This window comes from Anolis carolinensis, chromosome 2 (genome assembly GCF_035594765.1).
Source record: "Anolis carolinensis isolate JA03-04 chromosome 2, rAnoCar3.1.pri, whole genome shotgun sequence".
Taxonomy (NCBI): domain Eukaryota; kingdom Metazoa; phylum Chordata; class Lepidosauria; order Squamata; family Dactyloidae; genus Anolis; species Anolis carolinensis.
The window spans coordinates 118,159,304-118,178,287 of NC_085842.1; the positions used below are offsets into that span (position 1 = coordinate 118,159,304).

Genomic DNA, 18,984 nt, shown 5'->3' on the forward strand with positions numbered 1-18,984 from the left:
CATGCATATTGTTTGTTTCTTTGTTTATTCATGGAACGTCTTGTTTGCCTTTCCATTGTGTACTTAAGATGATCAAAGAGCAATAAAATTAACTCCAACCGATGTTCTGGCCATAACTGTGAAATTCATAAAGCCGCTAAAGCTGCTAGAACAGTGTGTATTATTTAAAACCTCAGAGATATGAAATTCTCTCTCCCTTCTGAAAAACAAAACCAAACCAAACCAAAAACACAACCACCCATGGAAAATATAAGCATCATCAGATTTCTCAGAAGTTATTTTTTTAGCATAGGGTCCATTAGTCAGAAAACTCTGCATTAAAAACCTCTGATCACTTGAATAAATAAACACATCAGAACTGAGGAAAGTCACTTATTTTGGACTTTTTCCTAGAATCCCTCAGCCAGCAAGGCCCTGGGCTAGGAATGGGAAAAGTGATGCCAGCAAACTTTATGTCAGTGGTTCTCGACCTGTGGGTTCCCAGGTGTTTTGGCCTACAACTCCCAGAAATCCCAGCCAGTTTACCAGCTATTAATATTTCTGGTAGTTGAAGGCCAAAGCATCTGGGGACCCACAGGTTGAGAACCACTGCTTTATGTGGTCCCAAAAGCAAACTTCATATTTAGCACCCACATCCTCCAAGGAGTATGTTTTAGATCAGGGGTGATTTTTTATTTCAAAACATGAAGTGACCTAATGTGTGCAGAGTGCATGTTGATGTAATTAACAAAGTTAATTTTTAGTAGAGTGTTGTTAATAAGCTGGTATCCAAGATCCACTGAAAAGCAGGTGCTGCACCCAAACCTTGAGGGGTTGCTCACCCTTTCCCTAGGCCATTGGCAAGAGCATGCTGGCTGGGAAATTTAGGAGGATTCGTCGAAGAGATAGCATCTCCAAGCTCCAGCTAGTTCTTATAGTGGCCAACCTAATGGTTTCGGAAATCCTACCAGCTACTCAAGAAGACCATAGCCCTCCCATCTTTGTCCCCAGGTATCTAGTATTGAAACATATATTGCCACCTTTAATCATGGAGGTCTTATAGTTTTCTCCACAATTAGCTCTTGAATCCTATTTTAAAGTCAGATTAGAACAGGCTTGGGTTTTGCTAAGTTTTTAACTTTTCTGTCCTCCATTATACTTTATGCCATTTTAACAGCATTTTGTAAATTTTAAAAATATGCTCTTTTGAATATGCTTATTTTTCTATGTAATTCTGCATGAAATTGCTGCCAGCACATTTCCCAAATGTGGTATGTTTAATGTCATGTACATGTATTAATTGAATTATCTAAAACATGTTACAATAGTAATATGCTGTTTTATTATCAGAAGAACATTCATTTCAAAGTAGGACTGCCCTTTGGTCCACATTTTGCTTCTCAAATAGTGAATTAGATAGGTTTGTATTAAAATGCAAAGTTAATTATTTTTTTCTGTACCATCCACTGTACAGTATTTTTAAGTCTGTAGATTTGGTAGTGACTTTTGTAGAGTGAAGGACTGTATTTTAGCATTCCTCTGGGAGTGCAAAGACAAATCTCTACCCACCTACAACATGGATCATTTTAATAAATCTTCTTGGGCTGGCACAGAATACAGGACTTCCCCAGCCAGCCCAAGGGCAACTTGAGTTTACTTTCTCCCCATATTTCTTTTCTTTTTCACAAAAGTGGTATAATTAATCTCTGTCCTTATTGCAGCAACTGTAATGAAAACAAGAGCAGGGAAAATGCAAGGTAAGCATCAGTTCAGACCTAGCTAGCCTACAAATAGACTCTTGACTGGAAACCTGCAATGAGCAATTCATTTGCTATCAAAAAGCTCCAGCAAAATATGGGTCAAAAACCTCTTGCATAAACTCACTCACTGTGGACATCTAAGATTCATCTTCTCTTTTTCAAAAATAGTTTATCTACAGTTTCCAGAAAGTGCTCTCTTTAATTGTAGATGGTTCCTCTTTACAGTTGCCACACAGGCACCTTCCTGCAGCTGATTATTGGAAGATGGTGAAAGAGACCTTAAGCCAAGCTGAAGGTCAGCTCAGCTCCCTCCGCAAAAAAATTGAGACTGTCGAACCAAGTCCTGTTGTGCAGGTACGATACTATGGGTAAACACCACAGCAACCTTTGCTAGCATGGCAGATGTATTCAAGCTGCAACTCTTATCACTCAAGCTGCATAGACATTGTCTAGAGATGATAGAAATTGTTCTACAGTGCATCTGAAGAGCACTAAGCTGGAAATAGTTACGCTCCTAATCAGAGCCAGCCCAACATAGAGGCCAATGTAAGCGCCTGCTTGTGGCGCATTGTCCCCGGGGGCGCCGTTAAGGCACCCCTGCGGCGGCGGCAGTGGTGGCAGGGACCATCGGCTCCCTCCTCGTCGAACGCGGAAGGCCTCAACTGAGGCCTAGCTCTTCTCGCAAGGTCTCGCGAGAAGAGCTAGGCCTTCCGCATTCGGCGAGGAGGGAGCCAATGGTCCCCACTGCCGCCGCCACCAAAGGTATGTGTGGGGCCTTGGGGGGGGGGGGAATTTCAGGGGGAGGCGCGGCCACTAGATTCGGCTACAAGGCAAAGTTACCTAAGGCCGCCTCTGCTCCTAATGTTATCACCACTAGCTTACCAGTTGTTATGGCTGGTTCTGACATTGATATCTGTTATAGGCTATGGAGGGTGGAGGTCACTTAGAATCATAGAATAGTAGAGTTGGAAGAGACCTCATGGACCATCCAGTCCAACCCCCTGCCAAGAAGCAGGATATTCTGTTTGTTCCGAGAGAAGTTATGAGTATATTCTAATGGAGGCCCACATGATTGTATTCCATCCCTTAATACTCTTAACAGGTGTGCTAGCTTGAGACAATTGATGGATTTGTCTGTTGGAGCTTGAGTGCTAGAACATGTAATCCTCTCTTTCCCAAAGGAGAAATCTGAGCTAGCCCTACTACTGGAAGGCCAAGGCAGACCTTCTCATATGGTCAATCTTGAGAAAACTTTAAATGGCATCAGACTGCCAATAATTTAGTTCTATTTTATAGTTTTAGCATGCTAAACACAAAATACGTTTGGTGGGCTGCCTCTGAGGGAAAGTATTCACATTTTCAGTAATGTGTGAACACCATACATACATTTAATTGTATATAAAATTGTATTTATTTTATTTCATTTTAAGCATTTTACTCATCAGTCAACAAAGCTCCCAGAGCAGTTTATAAGGAGATTAGCAAAATTCTATGGAAAAAGCTAAACACCAGGCTTCAGCAAGAAATGTTTTCTTTATGGAGGCATATAGCAGAAGCATAGATGAAGATTTCCCATCCCTTTTTGCAAGGCAGTGTGAATAATCTCCCCAGAACAAATAATACAAACACCCTCCATAATTCTCCTATGTAGAGAAGCCTATTGTCTCTTGCTTCTCTCCCAAAGATACCTCCTTCCTCTGTGATTTCTTACAGTTTAAAGTTCAAAATCTCTGCAACTTGCAGGGCTTTCCCCCCCAGATATTTTTTTGCTGAGAGATAGTTGCTGTACCCTGCTTCTTATGACTCATCCTCCAGTCCGCCCACATGGTAGCACACTTGATTGGAGGAGGATTTTTCTGACCCACTTCTCCTGCCTTTTCAACAGCCTCTTAATGTTGCAGAAGAAAGGAAGGTCCTTTTGCTCATGAACAAACATGGCCCAGACAAACTATACCAGATAACAGCCAACACCAGCGGCAGCAAAGACATGGACTTGACACTGCAGAGAGGACAGATTGTGGCACTCTTACATGACAAGGACACCAAGGGCAACCCTAATCGATGGTTGGTGGACACTGGAGGTACTGTGATAGTTACAGCTGTCAACCTTTTATCTCATTGACATCAAGTGTAACTTTATAGTCAAAACCATGGGAGATATCACAGAATGTTGACATGACATTTTTAAAGGCACACACAACATGTGTTTATCCAAATATGTGTGATATATGACATGGCACTAAAATGTGGTTACTATATTTTTTCTTCGTGTACTCTGTGAATGCACACTAATGGAGAACCAACAGATACTCTTCCAAGCTAAAGTTTGAAATTTGGCGGTAACCCCGCCCCTCTTCCCGGAGGGTATAAAGGGCGCCCTCCGCGCCCGCTCTCCAGTTCCTTTTTTTCCTCCGCAAAGCTCACTTTGGACTCTTCGTTCTTATGTCAACCACGCGTTTTAAACGGTGCACTCAGTGTGCCGCTAAGATTCCAGATTCCGACGGCCACGCTAAGTGCCTTTTCTGCCTTGGCGAAAGCCACGTCGTCGGTACCTGCCGTTTTTGCCTGGCCTTTACAGCTCAGGCCAGAAGAAATAGAGCTGCGAGACTCAGTGCAGCTCTTTACGAAAAAACTCTTGCTCCTGAGGCTTCCACTTCCACCTCGGCCTCGATGGCGTCCAGGCCTGCTCCGTCGGTATCATCTAAAACCTCAAAAACTTCGAGACCGCGACCGACCAAACCGCCCTGCACGGTGTCCACCGCTACGGTATCCACCCGGTCGGGCAAGATGGGCCCTTCATCAACTTCGAGTTCGGTGGCTTCGGCCATTTCCACTCGATCCCGCCTGGCTTCGCCGCCATCTTCTTCCACCATGAAGATTGCCTTCAAGAGGGCTCAGGAGGAATCCAGACGGGCTCAATCTGACTCGGCAGCTGTGTGCCCGATTCCCCTGACGCCGGGAAAATCGCTGAGGGTCGCGTCGAAACAACCCCCAGCAAAGAAACGAATGATCCAGAGGTCGTCCTCCTCAGCGTCTTCGAAGAAGGACGTCCCCTCCTCTGGGCCTTCCTCTAGGAGATCCTCTCCTATCCAACCAGCACAACGCCTCCGCTCCTCTTCCTCTCCTCATGGTCAGTCCTCGGATGCGGACGCTCAAGCCTCCCCCGACCGGTCGGTCAGGACGGTTATTAAGGCTCCCCAGCCGGCACCATCTCGTCTTCCGGCTCGACAAGAACTCTTTCCCCCGGCTCAAACACCTGAGAGGGGTAGACAGATGACGCGCTTAGCCCGCGCCGCCCAGGCCTCCGCGTCCAAGGGCGTTCCTCCACAGCCGGCTCTCCCTGCTCCTGAGGTAATACCTCATCAGGACTCTGTGCTTGTTTCTCCTCCCCGGTCCCCTCAAGGGCCCGAGGAGGATGACCCCGATATCGAACACCCCAAGTCGATCCTCTCCGCCTCCGTTGTCTCTCTCGGTCTCGACCTCTCCCCGCCTCACGACGCCTACGAGGTCGACCCACCTTCCCCGACGGATAATATTCGGGCTTTCTCCGACCAGATGGTCAGAATGGCAGACGCTCTGGGGATGGAAATTAAACAAACTTCAAAGGCCGTTACCGACCCCGTTTTCAAGAGGGTTCAAGCCCAAGCCCCGCCAGCCACCTTGCTGCCTTTTCTTCCATACCTCCTGGACGTCATCCAGGCATTTTGGAAGACTCCATCTTCGATACCTCCAACCTCTAAGAAAATAGAGGCCTGGTACCGAACCGATGACGAAGCCTTGGAATGGCTCAAGCATCACCCTGACCCAAACTCCATGGTGGTAAAGGCCTCCCAATCGTCGGGTCGACACTCCAACTCCCCTGCCGACAGAGAGGGCAAACGCTTCGATGCGGTAGGCCGCAAGCTGTACTCCGGTGCTCTCCTCCTTTGCCGTATGGCAAACTACGGGGCCTGCATGGGCGCTTATCAACAGATCCTCTGGGAGAAAGCCCAACCCTTCTTCGCCAAGCTTTCTGACGAAGACCGGTCAGTCCTTTCGACCCTCCAACAGGAGGCGGACTCTCTCGCACACCACCAAATTCAAATGGCTAAGCATACCGGTGATACCGCCGGAAAAATGATTGCCCACGCGGTCGCGATCAGACGGCATGCATGGCTTCGGTCCTCAGGACTCTCTTCTTCCTCTCGACAAGTGATCGAAGACCTTCCTTTCGACACCCAGGGCCTTTTCAATTCTGGCACTGATGACAAACTTAAGTCCAATCACGACTTCAAGATTCTCGCAGCAAAGTGCGGGACCGATCAACCTCAGGCTCAGCGGACCCGATGGTTCCCACAACGGTACCGTCGCTACCCTCAGCCTTTTCGTCACCAGCCGTTTCGACGCTCGTCGAGCTCGAGTCACCACAGTCATCAGCAACAACCTCGCCGCCAGCACCAGGTCCCAAAAGGTCGGGGCAAAGGTCCTGCAGCTATGCCACAACCCCAACGACGGGCCTGACGCCCACTCTCTCGGGGATCTTTCTATCTCCACTACTACTGCCACTACCATGCCGTTCCTAGGCCCCGACCAGATCCTTCCTCTCTGTTCTTTTCTCGACCGCCTAGCTCCTTTTTACCGCGAATGGGAGTCTATCACCTCAGATGCCTGGGTTCTTCGCATTGTCAGAGACGGCTATGCCTTGGAATTCGAAACTTTGCCACCCACGGGTCACATCCTCCACACCGACCCTTCACCGGAAATATGCGCCGAGGTCGACTCCCTTCTGGTGAAGGGCGCAATCCAGCCTTCTCCTTCCGAGCAGGACACTCGAGGTTTCTTCTCGAGATACTTTACGGTTCCCAAGCGGGGCGGAGGTCTTCGGCCTATCCTCGACCTACGGGCTCTAAACCTCTTCATTCTGCCTTCAAAATTTCGAATGGTTTCAGTGGCCTCCATTCTCCCGATGCTCCGACACGGAGACTACTTCGCCTCTATAGACTTACGCGACACGTATTTCCACGTCTCGGTGCGTCGATCCCACAGACGCTTCCTTTCCTTCAAGCTCCTGGGACACTCTTACCAGTTCACAGTTCTCCCTTTCGGCCTCGTCACGGCCCCAAGGGTCTTTACAAAGGTGGTCGCCGTGGTGGCAGCGCACCTCAGGAAAAAGGGCATTATGGTCTTTCCTTATCTGGACGATTGGATGATTGTCGCGTCCGACCCCTCATCCCTTCGAAACCACGTCTCACAGTCTCTTTCTCTCCTGCAACGACTGGGCCTTCAGTTGAATGTCTCAAAGTCTCAACTCCTCCCAACCACAGAGATCCGCTTCATCGGAGCTCTCTTCAACTCCATCACGGAAACCGCCTCCCTACCGAAGGACAGGTTCCTAGCCCTTCAACAGCACCTTTCTCTCCTCCTCCGCAACCGCAGGATCGGAGCCCACGCGGTCCAAGTTCTTCTGGGTCACATGGCCTCCACGGTCATGGTTACCCCTTTCGCCAGATTACGTCTCAGACCTCTCCAAAGATGGTTTATAGACTCTTTCAAACCCCATCGGCATCCGAGCTCAATGTTTCTCATGGTACCGAACCACGTTCGCCTCTCCCTTCGTTGGTGGCAGGACCCAGCGAACGTTTGTGTGGGACTTCCCTTCCATCCCTCCCTACCGTCAGTCACCATCACGACCGATGCCTCCAATTTTGCATGGGGAGCCCACATGTCAAACCTCACCGTCAGGGACCTGTGGTCCACCCAAGAAAGGTCTCACCACATAAACTTTCTAGAACTGTTATCAATCTTCAAAGCCCTCCGGGCGTTTGCTCGCTTTCTTCCCCACAAGTCTGTTCTAATCCAAACGGACAACGTAGTAGCTATGTACTACATCAACAAACAAGGGGGTACGGGCTCGAGAAAACTCATGGCTCTCTCGATGGACATTTGGCTATGGTGCATAGCGAGACACATAACTCTGTCGGCAGTTCACCTTCCGGGGGCTCAAAACACTCTAGCAGACTCTCTAAGCATAATAACGACCTCCCCCCACGAGTGGCGTCTCGATCCCGAGATCCTGAAATCCGTCTTCGACGATTGGGGCTGGCCAGCTCTGGACCTTTTTGCCTCCCCCTTGAACGCTCAACTTCCTCGCTTCGGAGCGAGACTACCTCCAAACTCGACTCCGGGCTGTCTCGGAGACGCGTTTCTCCTCGACTGGACTCTCGAACCCGTCTATCTTTTTCCTCCCTTCCCTCTCATCTCGAGAGTAATAGAGAGACTCTATCTAACACCGACATCGGCCATCCTGATCGCCCCTGCATGGCCACGCCAGCCGTGGTATCCCACGCTACTCCGGATGTGTGCGGATCCTCCCCGCACTCTCCCAACTCTCCCTCATCTACTATCTTCGCAGAAGGGACAGGTCCTCCACCCCGACATCCCGTCCCTACACCTGACTGCCTGGAGGATACTTCCTTAAATTCTCTCCACCCAGACCTGCAGGCGATCCTTCGCGCCGCTCACAAACCGGCCACATCGAAGGCCTATGCTTACAAGCTGGCAAAATTCCAAACTTTCCTTCGGGACCGACGCATCGATCCCGCCTCTACTTCGATCCCGCTGGTCATGGACTTCCTACTTTCCCTTGCGGATCGTCAACTTTCTCTGGCCTCGATAAAATCCTATCTCGCTGCTCTCTCCTGGCATTTCCAACGTCAGGGACAACCCTCTCTCTTTTCTAACAACCTCATTAAGACCTTCCTTCGAGGTTACAACAACTTGCACCCTCCAGTTCAACCTCCGACTCCCGGATGGAGCCTCGAACTCGTCCTTTCTCAACTAGCTTCAGCTCCCTTTGAACCTATGGCCTCTGCAGACCTTCACCTTCTCTCTTGGAAGACTGCCTTCCTTATCGCTATCACCTCTGCGCGCAGGCCTTCGGAACTGGCTGCTCTCCGGGTGGACGAACCCTATCTCCGTTTCCACCACGACAGGGCTGTCCTTCGCCCGGACATCACCTTCCTACCTAAGGTGGTCTCTGCTTTTCACCTGAACCAGGACATAATACTTCCTGCTTTCTTCCCTAATCCTTCTTCTTCTCTGGAACGGAAACTCCATCTCCTCGATGTCAGGAGAGCCCTCCTTTTCTACAAGGACAGGACTAAGGACATACGTAAGTCACCTAGACTGTTTGTGGCTTACGCTACCCATAAACTGGGCGAACCACTTTCTTCCCAAAGACTCTCACACTGGATTGCTCAGACCATCGAGCTCGCTTATCAGCTGGCCAAACGCCAACCCCCCTCTTCGATCCGCCCTAGATCTACGAGGGGCCTTTCCACCTCTACGGCCTTCCTGAAGGGCGTCCCTCTTGACTCCATCTGTCGAGCGGCTATCTGGTCCACTCCATCCACCTTTGTTTCACACTACAGGATGGACTCAAAGAACCTCAAGGACTCGGCCTTTGCCAGGTCCGTCCTTTCCTCCTGCCTTACCTAATGTTGTTGCCTTACTCAAAACCAGTTTTCGGGTTTATCCTTCTTACAAGCTGACCGTTGTCATCCACCCCGTTTGTAATCGATGTGCTCAGGGGTTCTTTAACGTAGTGCTTGTGTACTATACTTACCCACTGCACTGAAATGTATTTTTTGAATACTTCTCCCTCTGTTTTCAGAGAATGAGTTTATGCCTACCTCTGTATTTTCTTACAGACTATTGCTCACTTACAATGTTGTGATTGTGTTCTGGATCCTAACAACAAGGATCGGTTTCTTTGCACTATATGCTATTGCATCGTTTCTTTGACCGTTGCACTTGCTTGTTTTTGCACCTTCTGCTCAATAAATGTGTTGTTTGGACACTAGACTGGTTATCGGGTTTGCTATCCCACCTACCTACACCTCAGCTTGCTAGTCTCCATTAGTGTGCATTCACAGAGTACACGAAGAAAAAGGACAGGTTGCTTACCTGTAACCGTGTTTCTTCGAGTGTACTCTGTGAATTCACACAATCCCGCCCTTCCTTCCCCACATGCAAACCTCTCCCTTTCTCGCTGCCTTTGCGGCGTAGGAACTGGAGAGCAGGCGCGGAGGGCGCCCTTTATACCCTCCGGGAAGAGGGGCGGGGTTACCGCCAAATTTCAAACTTTAGCTTGGAAGAGTATCCGTTGGAGCCTGCGCAGGCGCAGCGTTCTCCATTAGTGTGAATTCACAGAGTACACTCGAAGAAACACGGTTACAGGTAAGCAACCTGTCCATCTTCCTTTCCCTAAACATATCTTCTTTTTCAGAGCTAAAACCTGCATAGTAAGGTTGTTTAATGTGGGAGGTGTTATAGTGATGGACTGAAATACAGTGTTCCCTCGCTACTTCACGGTTCACTTTTCGCTCCCTCGCTGTTTCTGGGTTTTCAATTAATATTAATGTACACATTTATCGTGGTATTTTTGCTGTTTCACAGGTTTTTGCGGTGTGCAAAGGGTTTTGGAAGGGGGGAAAGGGAGAAATAAAGGGAGAGGCGGGAAGGGTTGGAAATAAAAAAGGGTTATTTAGCTTCCATTCTTCTTCTCTGCTGGTGTACTGTATATTGTAATTGCTAAAATAAAGTACACACTGCATTGTAGTAAGTGGTTTGTGGTTTGCTCTCCTCCACACATAGAATAAATATAGTGTCCCTACTTCGCAGATTTTCACTTATTGCGGGTGATCCTGGAAAATAACCCCCACGATAAGTGAAGAACAGTGTAGTTAATAAATTGTGTCTGCTTTATCAAATATGGTAACTCTAACTAAAAAAGAATGTCATGGCTCCTCCTTGAGTGGTGTTTTGTGTTTTGATCTGTGTCTTTGCATATATGTTGCCAGCATGGCATATATATTTAACACGACTGTGGTTTGTTAAATTTTGCCAGGATCCGAGTTCAACCCTAACTAGTGTGTAAGTCATTACAAATTTCACAAAGTCTTACATATTTGTGGAGGCTAGATTATTGTCATTGCTTTGTGATTGTAATAGATATATATCTTCTCTGTAGAATCGACCTGTTGCCTATCCAGTAGTAGTCCCTTGTGTATGCCTTCCCCAGTATTGGCACTTTAATGGCTATGATAGCTTGGGTAACCACCCTTCCCTGATGACATCGACATATTTTGCACTTTTGGCCCAGATCCTTTGAATCCAATCCACGATTTTATCATTTTATTTTTGTATGTGATTTTTATGACTGTTTTTACTGCTGATTGATGTTTTTATTGTTGATTGATCTGTTTTATTGTTTTGCTTTTATATTGTTGTGTCCGGGCTTGGCCCCGTGTGAGCCGCCCTGAGTCCCTTCGGGGAGATGGGGTGGGGTATAAGAATAAAATTATTATTATTATTTGTCAGACCCCTGGCAGCAGGGCACCAAGAACCATACACGGAGGCCAATCTCTATCTAATATCTTTATTAAGGAAATGTGTAAAAGCAATAAAAACAAGTGAAGAATATAGTTCAGAAGCAGACCTTTCAAATGAGGTCAAATATAGTCCAAAAATGTATTGTCCAATAAATGATATTAGAGTTCAAAGTTTTTAATCCACTTGACCGAAACACACACTATTGCCAAGCAATAGTGTGGGGAAATGTCTGAGTCTCAGGAGTCCTAGGTAGCTTGACAACAAGGCTGGAAACAAGGCTGGATACAAGGCTGGATACAAGGCAAACAGTGATTCTTAGAACAAGGTCCGTGGTTAAAAGCAAGCGAGGCAAGTCTTGATTACTTAATCCGGGAAGCAAGGAACTGGGGTTACGAAGTCCACACACGATCTTACTCCTGAAGCTGCTCTGTTGACTCCGCAAAGATTCTCCCGCATCAGGCACCTATATTGGGGTCTCGTTTTCCCGCCAACAATCTCTTTCCCTAGAGAACGGGAAGCGTAACCCAACTTTGTCCAGATGCAAGACTCCTTAGAATTTCCCAAGGGAAGCAGGTCTAATCAGCCTGTTGTCTGGCAGCAATTCGTAAACTCCTCCGAGTCTGTTCCCTGACTCCTCTGTCAGCACAATAAGATTCTCTCCTCGGGAACGGAGGCGAGGAATGCCCAAGGTCTGTTTTACTGAATTCTTGGGTACAAACATCAACATCCGGCAAGTGAAAGGACTCCGGCTCTTGTTGAACCGGCGAAAACCCCATGTTTTCGTCTTCATCTGCCACGATGGCACTAGGAGCAGGACTACAAGGCCCATGAGGCATCACATTATTATTATTTTAGCAACACAATGGCAAGCCTCTAAAAACTAGCTGTGGGAAGTGTGATTGTGCAGTTGCATTCCTCCCTTTCTTGTTTGAGTATGTGTGTGTGTGTATGTGCCTCCAATTTGTTTCTCGACTTACGGTTATCCCATGAATTGCAAATGGTTTTCTTGGACAAGGAATACTCAACGGCAATTTTGCCAGTTTTGTCATCTGAAATGTAGTCTATAGCACCTGATATTCATTGGTGGTCTTCCATCCAAGTACTAACCAGAGCTCACCCTGCTTAGTTTCCAGGATCAGATAGGTTCTGGTGCCTTTTAGATTATTTAGCCTGCTGCTGTGAGCTTCCCATGTGTATCATATTAGTTGTACTAGTTGGCCTTTTAACAGAGATAGGTGAAACGTTTAACTAGTACACTTTTCATTGTGAAATTAATTAAATTTGCACTTCCCAGACTTAAACACAAACCAGAATTTAGACTTCCAGAACTGCACATTAATGTTTTTGATGCAGTTCTTTAAAAGAAAGACATGTAAATATGCATACATTTCAAAACGTTTAGATGTAGGCTATATACATTTGAAAGATGAGTTGTTTTGAAGTGCACATATTGTGGAAAATGCATATAAACACTTACTAGAAAGATGTCCTTAAACTGGCATATTTTAAGTGTACAGACAAAGATGTGTACATTGAAATGTATATAGAATGAGTATTGGTTGCAGAATTCAGTAAAATGCATATTCATGTTTGTGTAAACAAATAAAATAAGAAAAGAAACTTTTACAGTAAACTAAATCCAGTGGGCAAAGGAGATGCATTAACAGTAGACAAAATGAGGGCTTAAGGGAAATTTAGTTTGTCATATTCACTCATTTCCAGGTTAGTGTTTTTTTAGGAAGACTCTTTGGCTTTTTGATATACATGTTTATGGCACAATGAAAGTCTGGGAAAGTTGCATTTTTGTCCTACAATTCCACCCCACTAGAATTGGCAGTGGTCATGTTGGCTGGGGGATTCTGGGAACTTTGGCCAGTTTGTCAGTTATGGGATTTCTCAGAGCACTCCTCCTGAGATATTCAGAGCTCACTGGTTGACCATGGTGAAAAACAGGAGGCTGGAGCCAACAAGCCTTTAATTTTATCCACCAAAAAACCTTCTGTAGCTGTTACATTAGTCATTACTGTCATCTTGCTGATGAGATTCAGATTAAGCATTGAAGTTGCTGAATTGTGTGGTCATTGCTGTGTTATGTGTCATGCAGGCCCACGAGGCTACGTCTCCCCTGGAAAGCTCCAACGGTATCATGTAGTTCCAAACCAAAAGCCTCGGTCAGAAGTGAGGACTGAAAGTGATGGTGCCAAGAAGTTACATCATTCGTACAACGTACCCCCACTGATGAATCCACCAGTAAATTTCAATACCCCAGCTTTACATGTGAGTGGAAAAGCTTTTATTCAGCAATGGTTGTCATTTTCTTTCTTTTCTGTTTCATACTGTGGATAAATGCAACCAATATATACATATTTAATCAATTATTCAGCATTTGACACTGAAATCTGCTCAGTTTTCTTGTCCAATCCCATTCACAGTTTGGTTCCTAAAATATAATCAGCTAAGATCTACTATAGCAGGGTTTGATCTACTATATGTTTTCAAGATTTTGCCTACTTGCTTTAAAAAATAGCAACTTACCTTAAGAAACAATAAAAGTGGAAAGGAGGTCCTCATGATGCTTTCTTCTGCACATGGTACCAAGTTTTAACATAGTGAAATAGCATGATTCTATACAGATACCTAGTTATAGCCAAAGCAGGGGAGATAGGGCAGGTTACAAATAAAGTATTTTTTTGGAGGCCCTAACCTGCGGAGATTAGAGAACAAAGTGGTGTGTGACACAGAACCTGCTCTTATCACTAAATCAGATACTTGTTGCCCTCAAATGCTGTCAGGGATACTATCCAGCCACTAGCATTAGATTCAGATTCAGCAACCAGTCCAGGTGAATGTAGGAGAAGTCATTTGCTCCCTCGGCGTAGGCAAAAAAAAAAAATATCTTGAGCCAGCCCGTTTCATCACTTATCTTTAATGGGCTTATGCTGTACTGTAACTGCTTCTTTCTTCCTCTCTCTCCTTCCCTTAGGTAATAGCTGCATATGCATTTACAGCCCGGAACAGTCATGAGGTCACTTTGCAGGCAGGCCAGCCAGTCAATGTCCTGGAACCCCATGACAAGAAGGGGAACAAAGAGTGGAGCTTGGTGGAGGTGAATGGACAGAAGGGCTATGTGCCTTCCAGCTTCTTGGTGGCAGTGCCTACTGCCCCAAACCCTGTGTGGCCCTTTCCAACTCAGCAGACATAGCGTGCAGTAAGCCTATTTTCCAGACATCAGTTGCACTATTCATGTTCTTGCCCCTTCAATTTCTCCTGTGTCATGAAGTGAAGAAAGAAACTGTTGATTGGCATGAGTCTGTGCCAGTGATGGGTTTCAGAGTGTATATTTCTTGGGAAAAATATGAAGGCACATGTGTGTGGAACCACTCATGGAGTGTGGTGGGTGTCTGATTTTAATTTTGTTTTTTCCTGACCTAGTGCCAATGACATGCTTCACCCCTAAGTTGTAATTGGGAAATGATCTAATAGAGGAATAGACTTGAGAATCTCTACATCACTGGGTTTATTTAATTAATGGAGATTCAGAAGCCAAAGGTCCTTGTGAAATGTCTCCAGTGAAGTAGATGTGTAGCAGCTTGGTGTATTCATTCCAGAAGAATCCCTCATATTGTCGGCTACTGACACAAAGAAATCCAAATCATAGGCTAGTAAAAAGTCTGTTCTCTTTTCTTTCAGCTCCTTGATAGCCAGAGAAAGCAGTTTTGTGTTAAGCCCTGATGTTTGTGGTCCATTTTCCAAGTTGCTAAATTCAGCCATCATCTGCTCATGAACCAGATTTAATAAGCTAGACATAAATGCTGCATTCTTTGCTACCTCTATTGAAGATGTATTTAATATGTATCCATGCTGTCATATACAAAGTGAACTGCCTGAAGCGTAATTGAAATAACAAAGCTGGGGATGTTCCTGATAGCTTTATTTTTCAATAGGTAGTTAGTTGCCTACCTCTGGATGGGAAGGTGAGGCCACAAAGTATTATTGAGGTTGTGGAAGAAGTACTGATGGATGGTCCATGCAACATATTGTAACATGAATAGAAACCTGTTGTGTGTTTTTAATATGCTTTCTTCAAGTAAAGAAAAAAAATGGTAAAAAAGAGATAATATGTGAGGTACTTCCCAAGATCAAGGGAAAATATGGTAGTATGGTTTAGGGTGCTGAATTGCAACTTCAGCCATGAAGGTTATTAGTTAATACTCTCTCAGCCCAGCCTAATGTGCAGGGTAATTGTGCGAATAAAGAAGGGAAGTATTATGTGAGACAAATGTGGTCAGATCTGGAAGAGGATGAGGGAGAATTTTAGAAGGTTAAGCCATGCACAGTTTTAAACATGACTATTAAAAGTGTGCATCTCTGACTTCTTTTGCTGGTCTACAGAAAGCTGCCTCGACCTCATAGGAGAAAAATCAGCATGTAAAATGAAATTGGGAAAAATGAATAAAAACACCTAAGAACAAATACAGAAAAAACTTTGATAAAAGTTCAAGGGACAGCAGTAGGATCTAGACATTGAGGTCTAGTACAAGTATGGCAACATCAGGCTCTTAGGTCATCACACTAGCACATCTCACCCACCCAGGCCTTCTTAAGCAAGTTATTCCCTGGTGATGCAGCAGCCTGTGGAATTCTTGGTCTGATGTTTGAAAATTGCTCTACCCCCTGCTCCTGCTACTAGGAGGCTGCCTCAATGGTGGAGTCTTTCCACTCTGGTGGCACCCAGTGGGGTTCTGGCCTTGGAGTATTAGAATGAAGGAAGCAGTAGCTTTGAGATGACCATGCTCCATATTTATGTTTGAAAGTAGGCTGTTGCATGTCTTCATCCTTTCTGATGACTCTGAAGCTAACCAACCTATCATGAAGTTTTATAGGACTGAAAACATCTCACTTGCACAAGATCACTTGGAGTTTCCATGGCCAAGTGAGGAATCAAACCTTGGTATCCGTATTCATAGTTCAGTGCTCAAAACACTACATTGTACCACCAGTCAAAATAATATGCTTATTTTTTGCATTCACACCCAGGTCCTCACAATAATCTCAGGATAGTCATAGCATCCAGGTATACCTCAGCTAACAAAGCAGAGGTAGAAATAACATGGAAAGGATAAAGATTCCTGTGCGGAAAAGGAGATCAGTGCAACATGTTTCAGCAAACATTGATTTCAAAACTAAGCAATTTGCACAGTTAAATGAAACAACCAGGTCTGTAGACGTGGAGAAAGAGAACATTTCAAACCTTCAGCAGGCTCACACGGCAATAGTCAGCAGGCTTACATGGCTATAGTAGAATCAGCTACAGTAGAATCCCATCCTTTCGTAGCTCAAGCATTGTTGCTTGCACTGGTAACTGCAGACACTGCTGCAACCTAACACCAACAGCCTGTATTTCTCCAGTCTTCCTTCGCCCTCCTCCCAGTTCTAATGCCACTAAAAAAAGATACAAGGAAGAAAATGGAGGCTAGGGGAGTATTTGTCAGAGTCTTTGTTAACTGAATAGAAAATTGGTGGCTCCATTGAGCTTGAAAGATCAAGACTGTGCAAAACATGTAGCTGTATTAGTGCTCCTCTATGTGTCTGTCAATAGAGCTATATTGTTTAAAAATTTAGCAGCAGCTCTTCAGGTGTAGCTCTTGAAAAATGCATGGATTAGCTCTTTGATATGTGGTGTTTTATGCAACCAGAGGCCAAAAGAACTGGATAACATTATGTTGTAACTGACCCTTAAGAGAAAAGCATTCTATCTCCTTATCTCGTTACACAGAAAGCTTGCCTCTCTGCTTTGAGAAAGATTGGTAAGATGAGGGGACAAGAGCAGATTTTTGTTCTTGTTTTGTTTTTAAAGTTATGATTATATTGCAATTTCTTCTTTGTGCTGGTGTGAAGCTTGGAGGTAATAAGATCCTCAAAATGTGTTCAACAATTCTGAAGTCATCAGCCTGGGCAATCTTGATTGTGTGAATTGAATCTGAAATGCTTGACCCTCCCCTGTTTTCCCAAGAAAGGGTATTTCCAACATGCCACAGCATGTAGATGCTGATGCGCCTATGAAATTGTGGCCTTGGTTTGCTACTAGGAACCAAGGAACAGCTAACTAGACTTCTTGCAATGCCTGTGCTTACATCTAACAGGGTGATTCCCTCTTCTGTTTCAGGCTCAGTTATTTTTATTTATAAATGTTGTTTTGCAATGTATTAGTATTTGTGAGAAATAAACAGTATTGATCCTCTATTTTCAATAGTCTTCTCCCTGTCTGTGCCATTATTATATGTCAGCACATTCACAGTTTTACCACCAGATGGCTCAGCAACCTCACCCGTCTCTTGCAAATGCCTGGCAGTATTCGATTTGGGACTCCTCTTAAGCTTTGAGTGAAGATTTACAAAGCAGAGCATGAAAGGGTCCAAACTGTGGCTTGTTTTTAATGTTTCATAAAAGCAAGCTTTCATTACAACTTGGCAACTTCTACTTATTTCCAGTGAATAACTTGTCACAACTTGGAAGTAACTTGGTACAAATAAAAAGTTACATGCGTCTAAATTTATTGTTACAATCACAAAAGTATAACCATATAGCCACTTTGAGTCTCCTTGTGGAGAGAAAAAGCAGGGTATAAATAAACATAATAATAATAATAATAATAATAATAATAATAATAATAATAACCACCACCACCACTATATTGCAACTATAACTTAACAAAGAATAACATTTTAGATTGTAAGCCTTTGATAGGGCTGATTGTATTTTTACTGTTTTACTTGCAAAGTAAGTAAGTAAGTAAGTAAAAGTTTATTTGTATACCGCCCTCTCTCCCAAAAGGGACTCAGGGCGGTTTCCAATATAAAATCAGCATAAAACATTGTACAATAAAACACTGAAAACACTATAAAACGCTATAAGAATTAGAAACGAAAACAAAACATAACAATTGACTAAAACAATCACATAAGCAGAAGGAATATAATCACTCAAATAACATGAATCTGCAAAGAAAGAGGGGAAAAAAAGACCACTGGGATGGAGGATGGCCTGGAGGGACCACAAGAACTAAAATGCAATGTGATATTCTAAGATGCTTTGGGGCAGAGGAATAAAGTGCAGTGTTTCAAGTCAAAGAGGTGGCCTGTGCAACTACTATAGCTATGGGCTCGGTTATCCAAAGGCTCAGCGGAAGAGCCAGGTTTTAAGCAGCTTTTTGAAGGAAGCCAGGGTGGGTGCTTGCCGGATCTCCTCCGGAAGGGAATTCCAGATCCGGGGAGCAACAATAGAAAAGGCCTGCTCCCTCGTCCCCGCCAACCGAGCAAAGCACCATGTATGTTGATAGATTACATAATAAAGAAATCAATAGTAACAATAACCACTTTTTATTGCGTAGAATTCTTGATAGTTTAATTGCTGTAGGAGTGGTAATGGAAGAATAAGGGTGCAGCCGTTGGTTTACAATATACTTCATGCTGCTTTTGTGGGATTTTAATTTAACTAAAAGTAACTGTTTTAGTTACGGTTGAAAAATGAGAATTAAAGGATTGCTTTTTTAAAAAAAACTTATGTCACCTAATGTGACTTTAGAACAGCAACTGCAACTGTAACCAGTTACTTAAAATTAACTTTCTGAGCATTCTTATACATCCCTATAATGAGAGAGAAGTAGGTTTGCACTTAATGGCAAATAAACAGGAACATACCCTTGAGATCCTACAAAATGCAAGCTGTAAAAAGCAGCAGTGCCAGTTGCAGCAGACCCTGTTACTCAGCCTGGTATGGAAAGTTACTTCTTTGATATTGTAACTGATAAGATATCATTGAAGAGAGACAAAATGACCCCATTTTCCACAATTTAGTGCTCCTCAGGTGGATA

The 18,984-nt window shown here is 44.7% G+C and overlaps 1 protein-coding gene across 4 annotated transcripts in view; it reads left to right on the forward strand.

The window, feature by feature from the left end:
- arhgef37 (Rho guanine nucleotide exchange factor 37) overlaps window positions 1-17,354 on the forward strand; it is a 66,786-nt gene extending 49,432 nt beyond the window's left edge. For all 4 annotated transcript variants that reach the window (XM_008104658.3, XM_062970452.1, XM_062970451.1 and 1 more), the window contains 4 exons: window positions 1,965-2,093; window positions 3,625-3,820; window positions 13,216-13,388; window positions 14,095-17,354. In XM_008104658.3, the coding sequence (XP_008102865.1) occupies window positions 1,965-2,093; window positions 3,625-3,820; window positions 13,216-13,388; window positions 14,095-14,313 (717 nt within the window). In that variant the 3' untranslated portion in view covers window positions 14,314-17,354. The remainder of the gene's footprint in view (window positions 1-1,964; window positions 2,094-3,624; window positions 3,821-13,215; window positions 13,389-14,094) is intronic.
- Window positions 17,355-18,984: the final 1,630 nt, after the last annotated feature.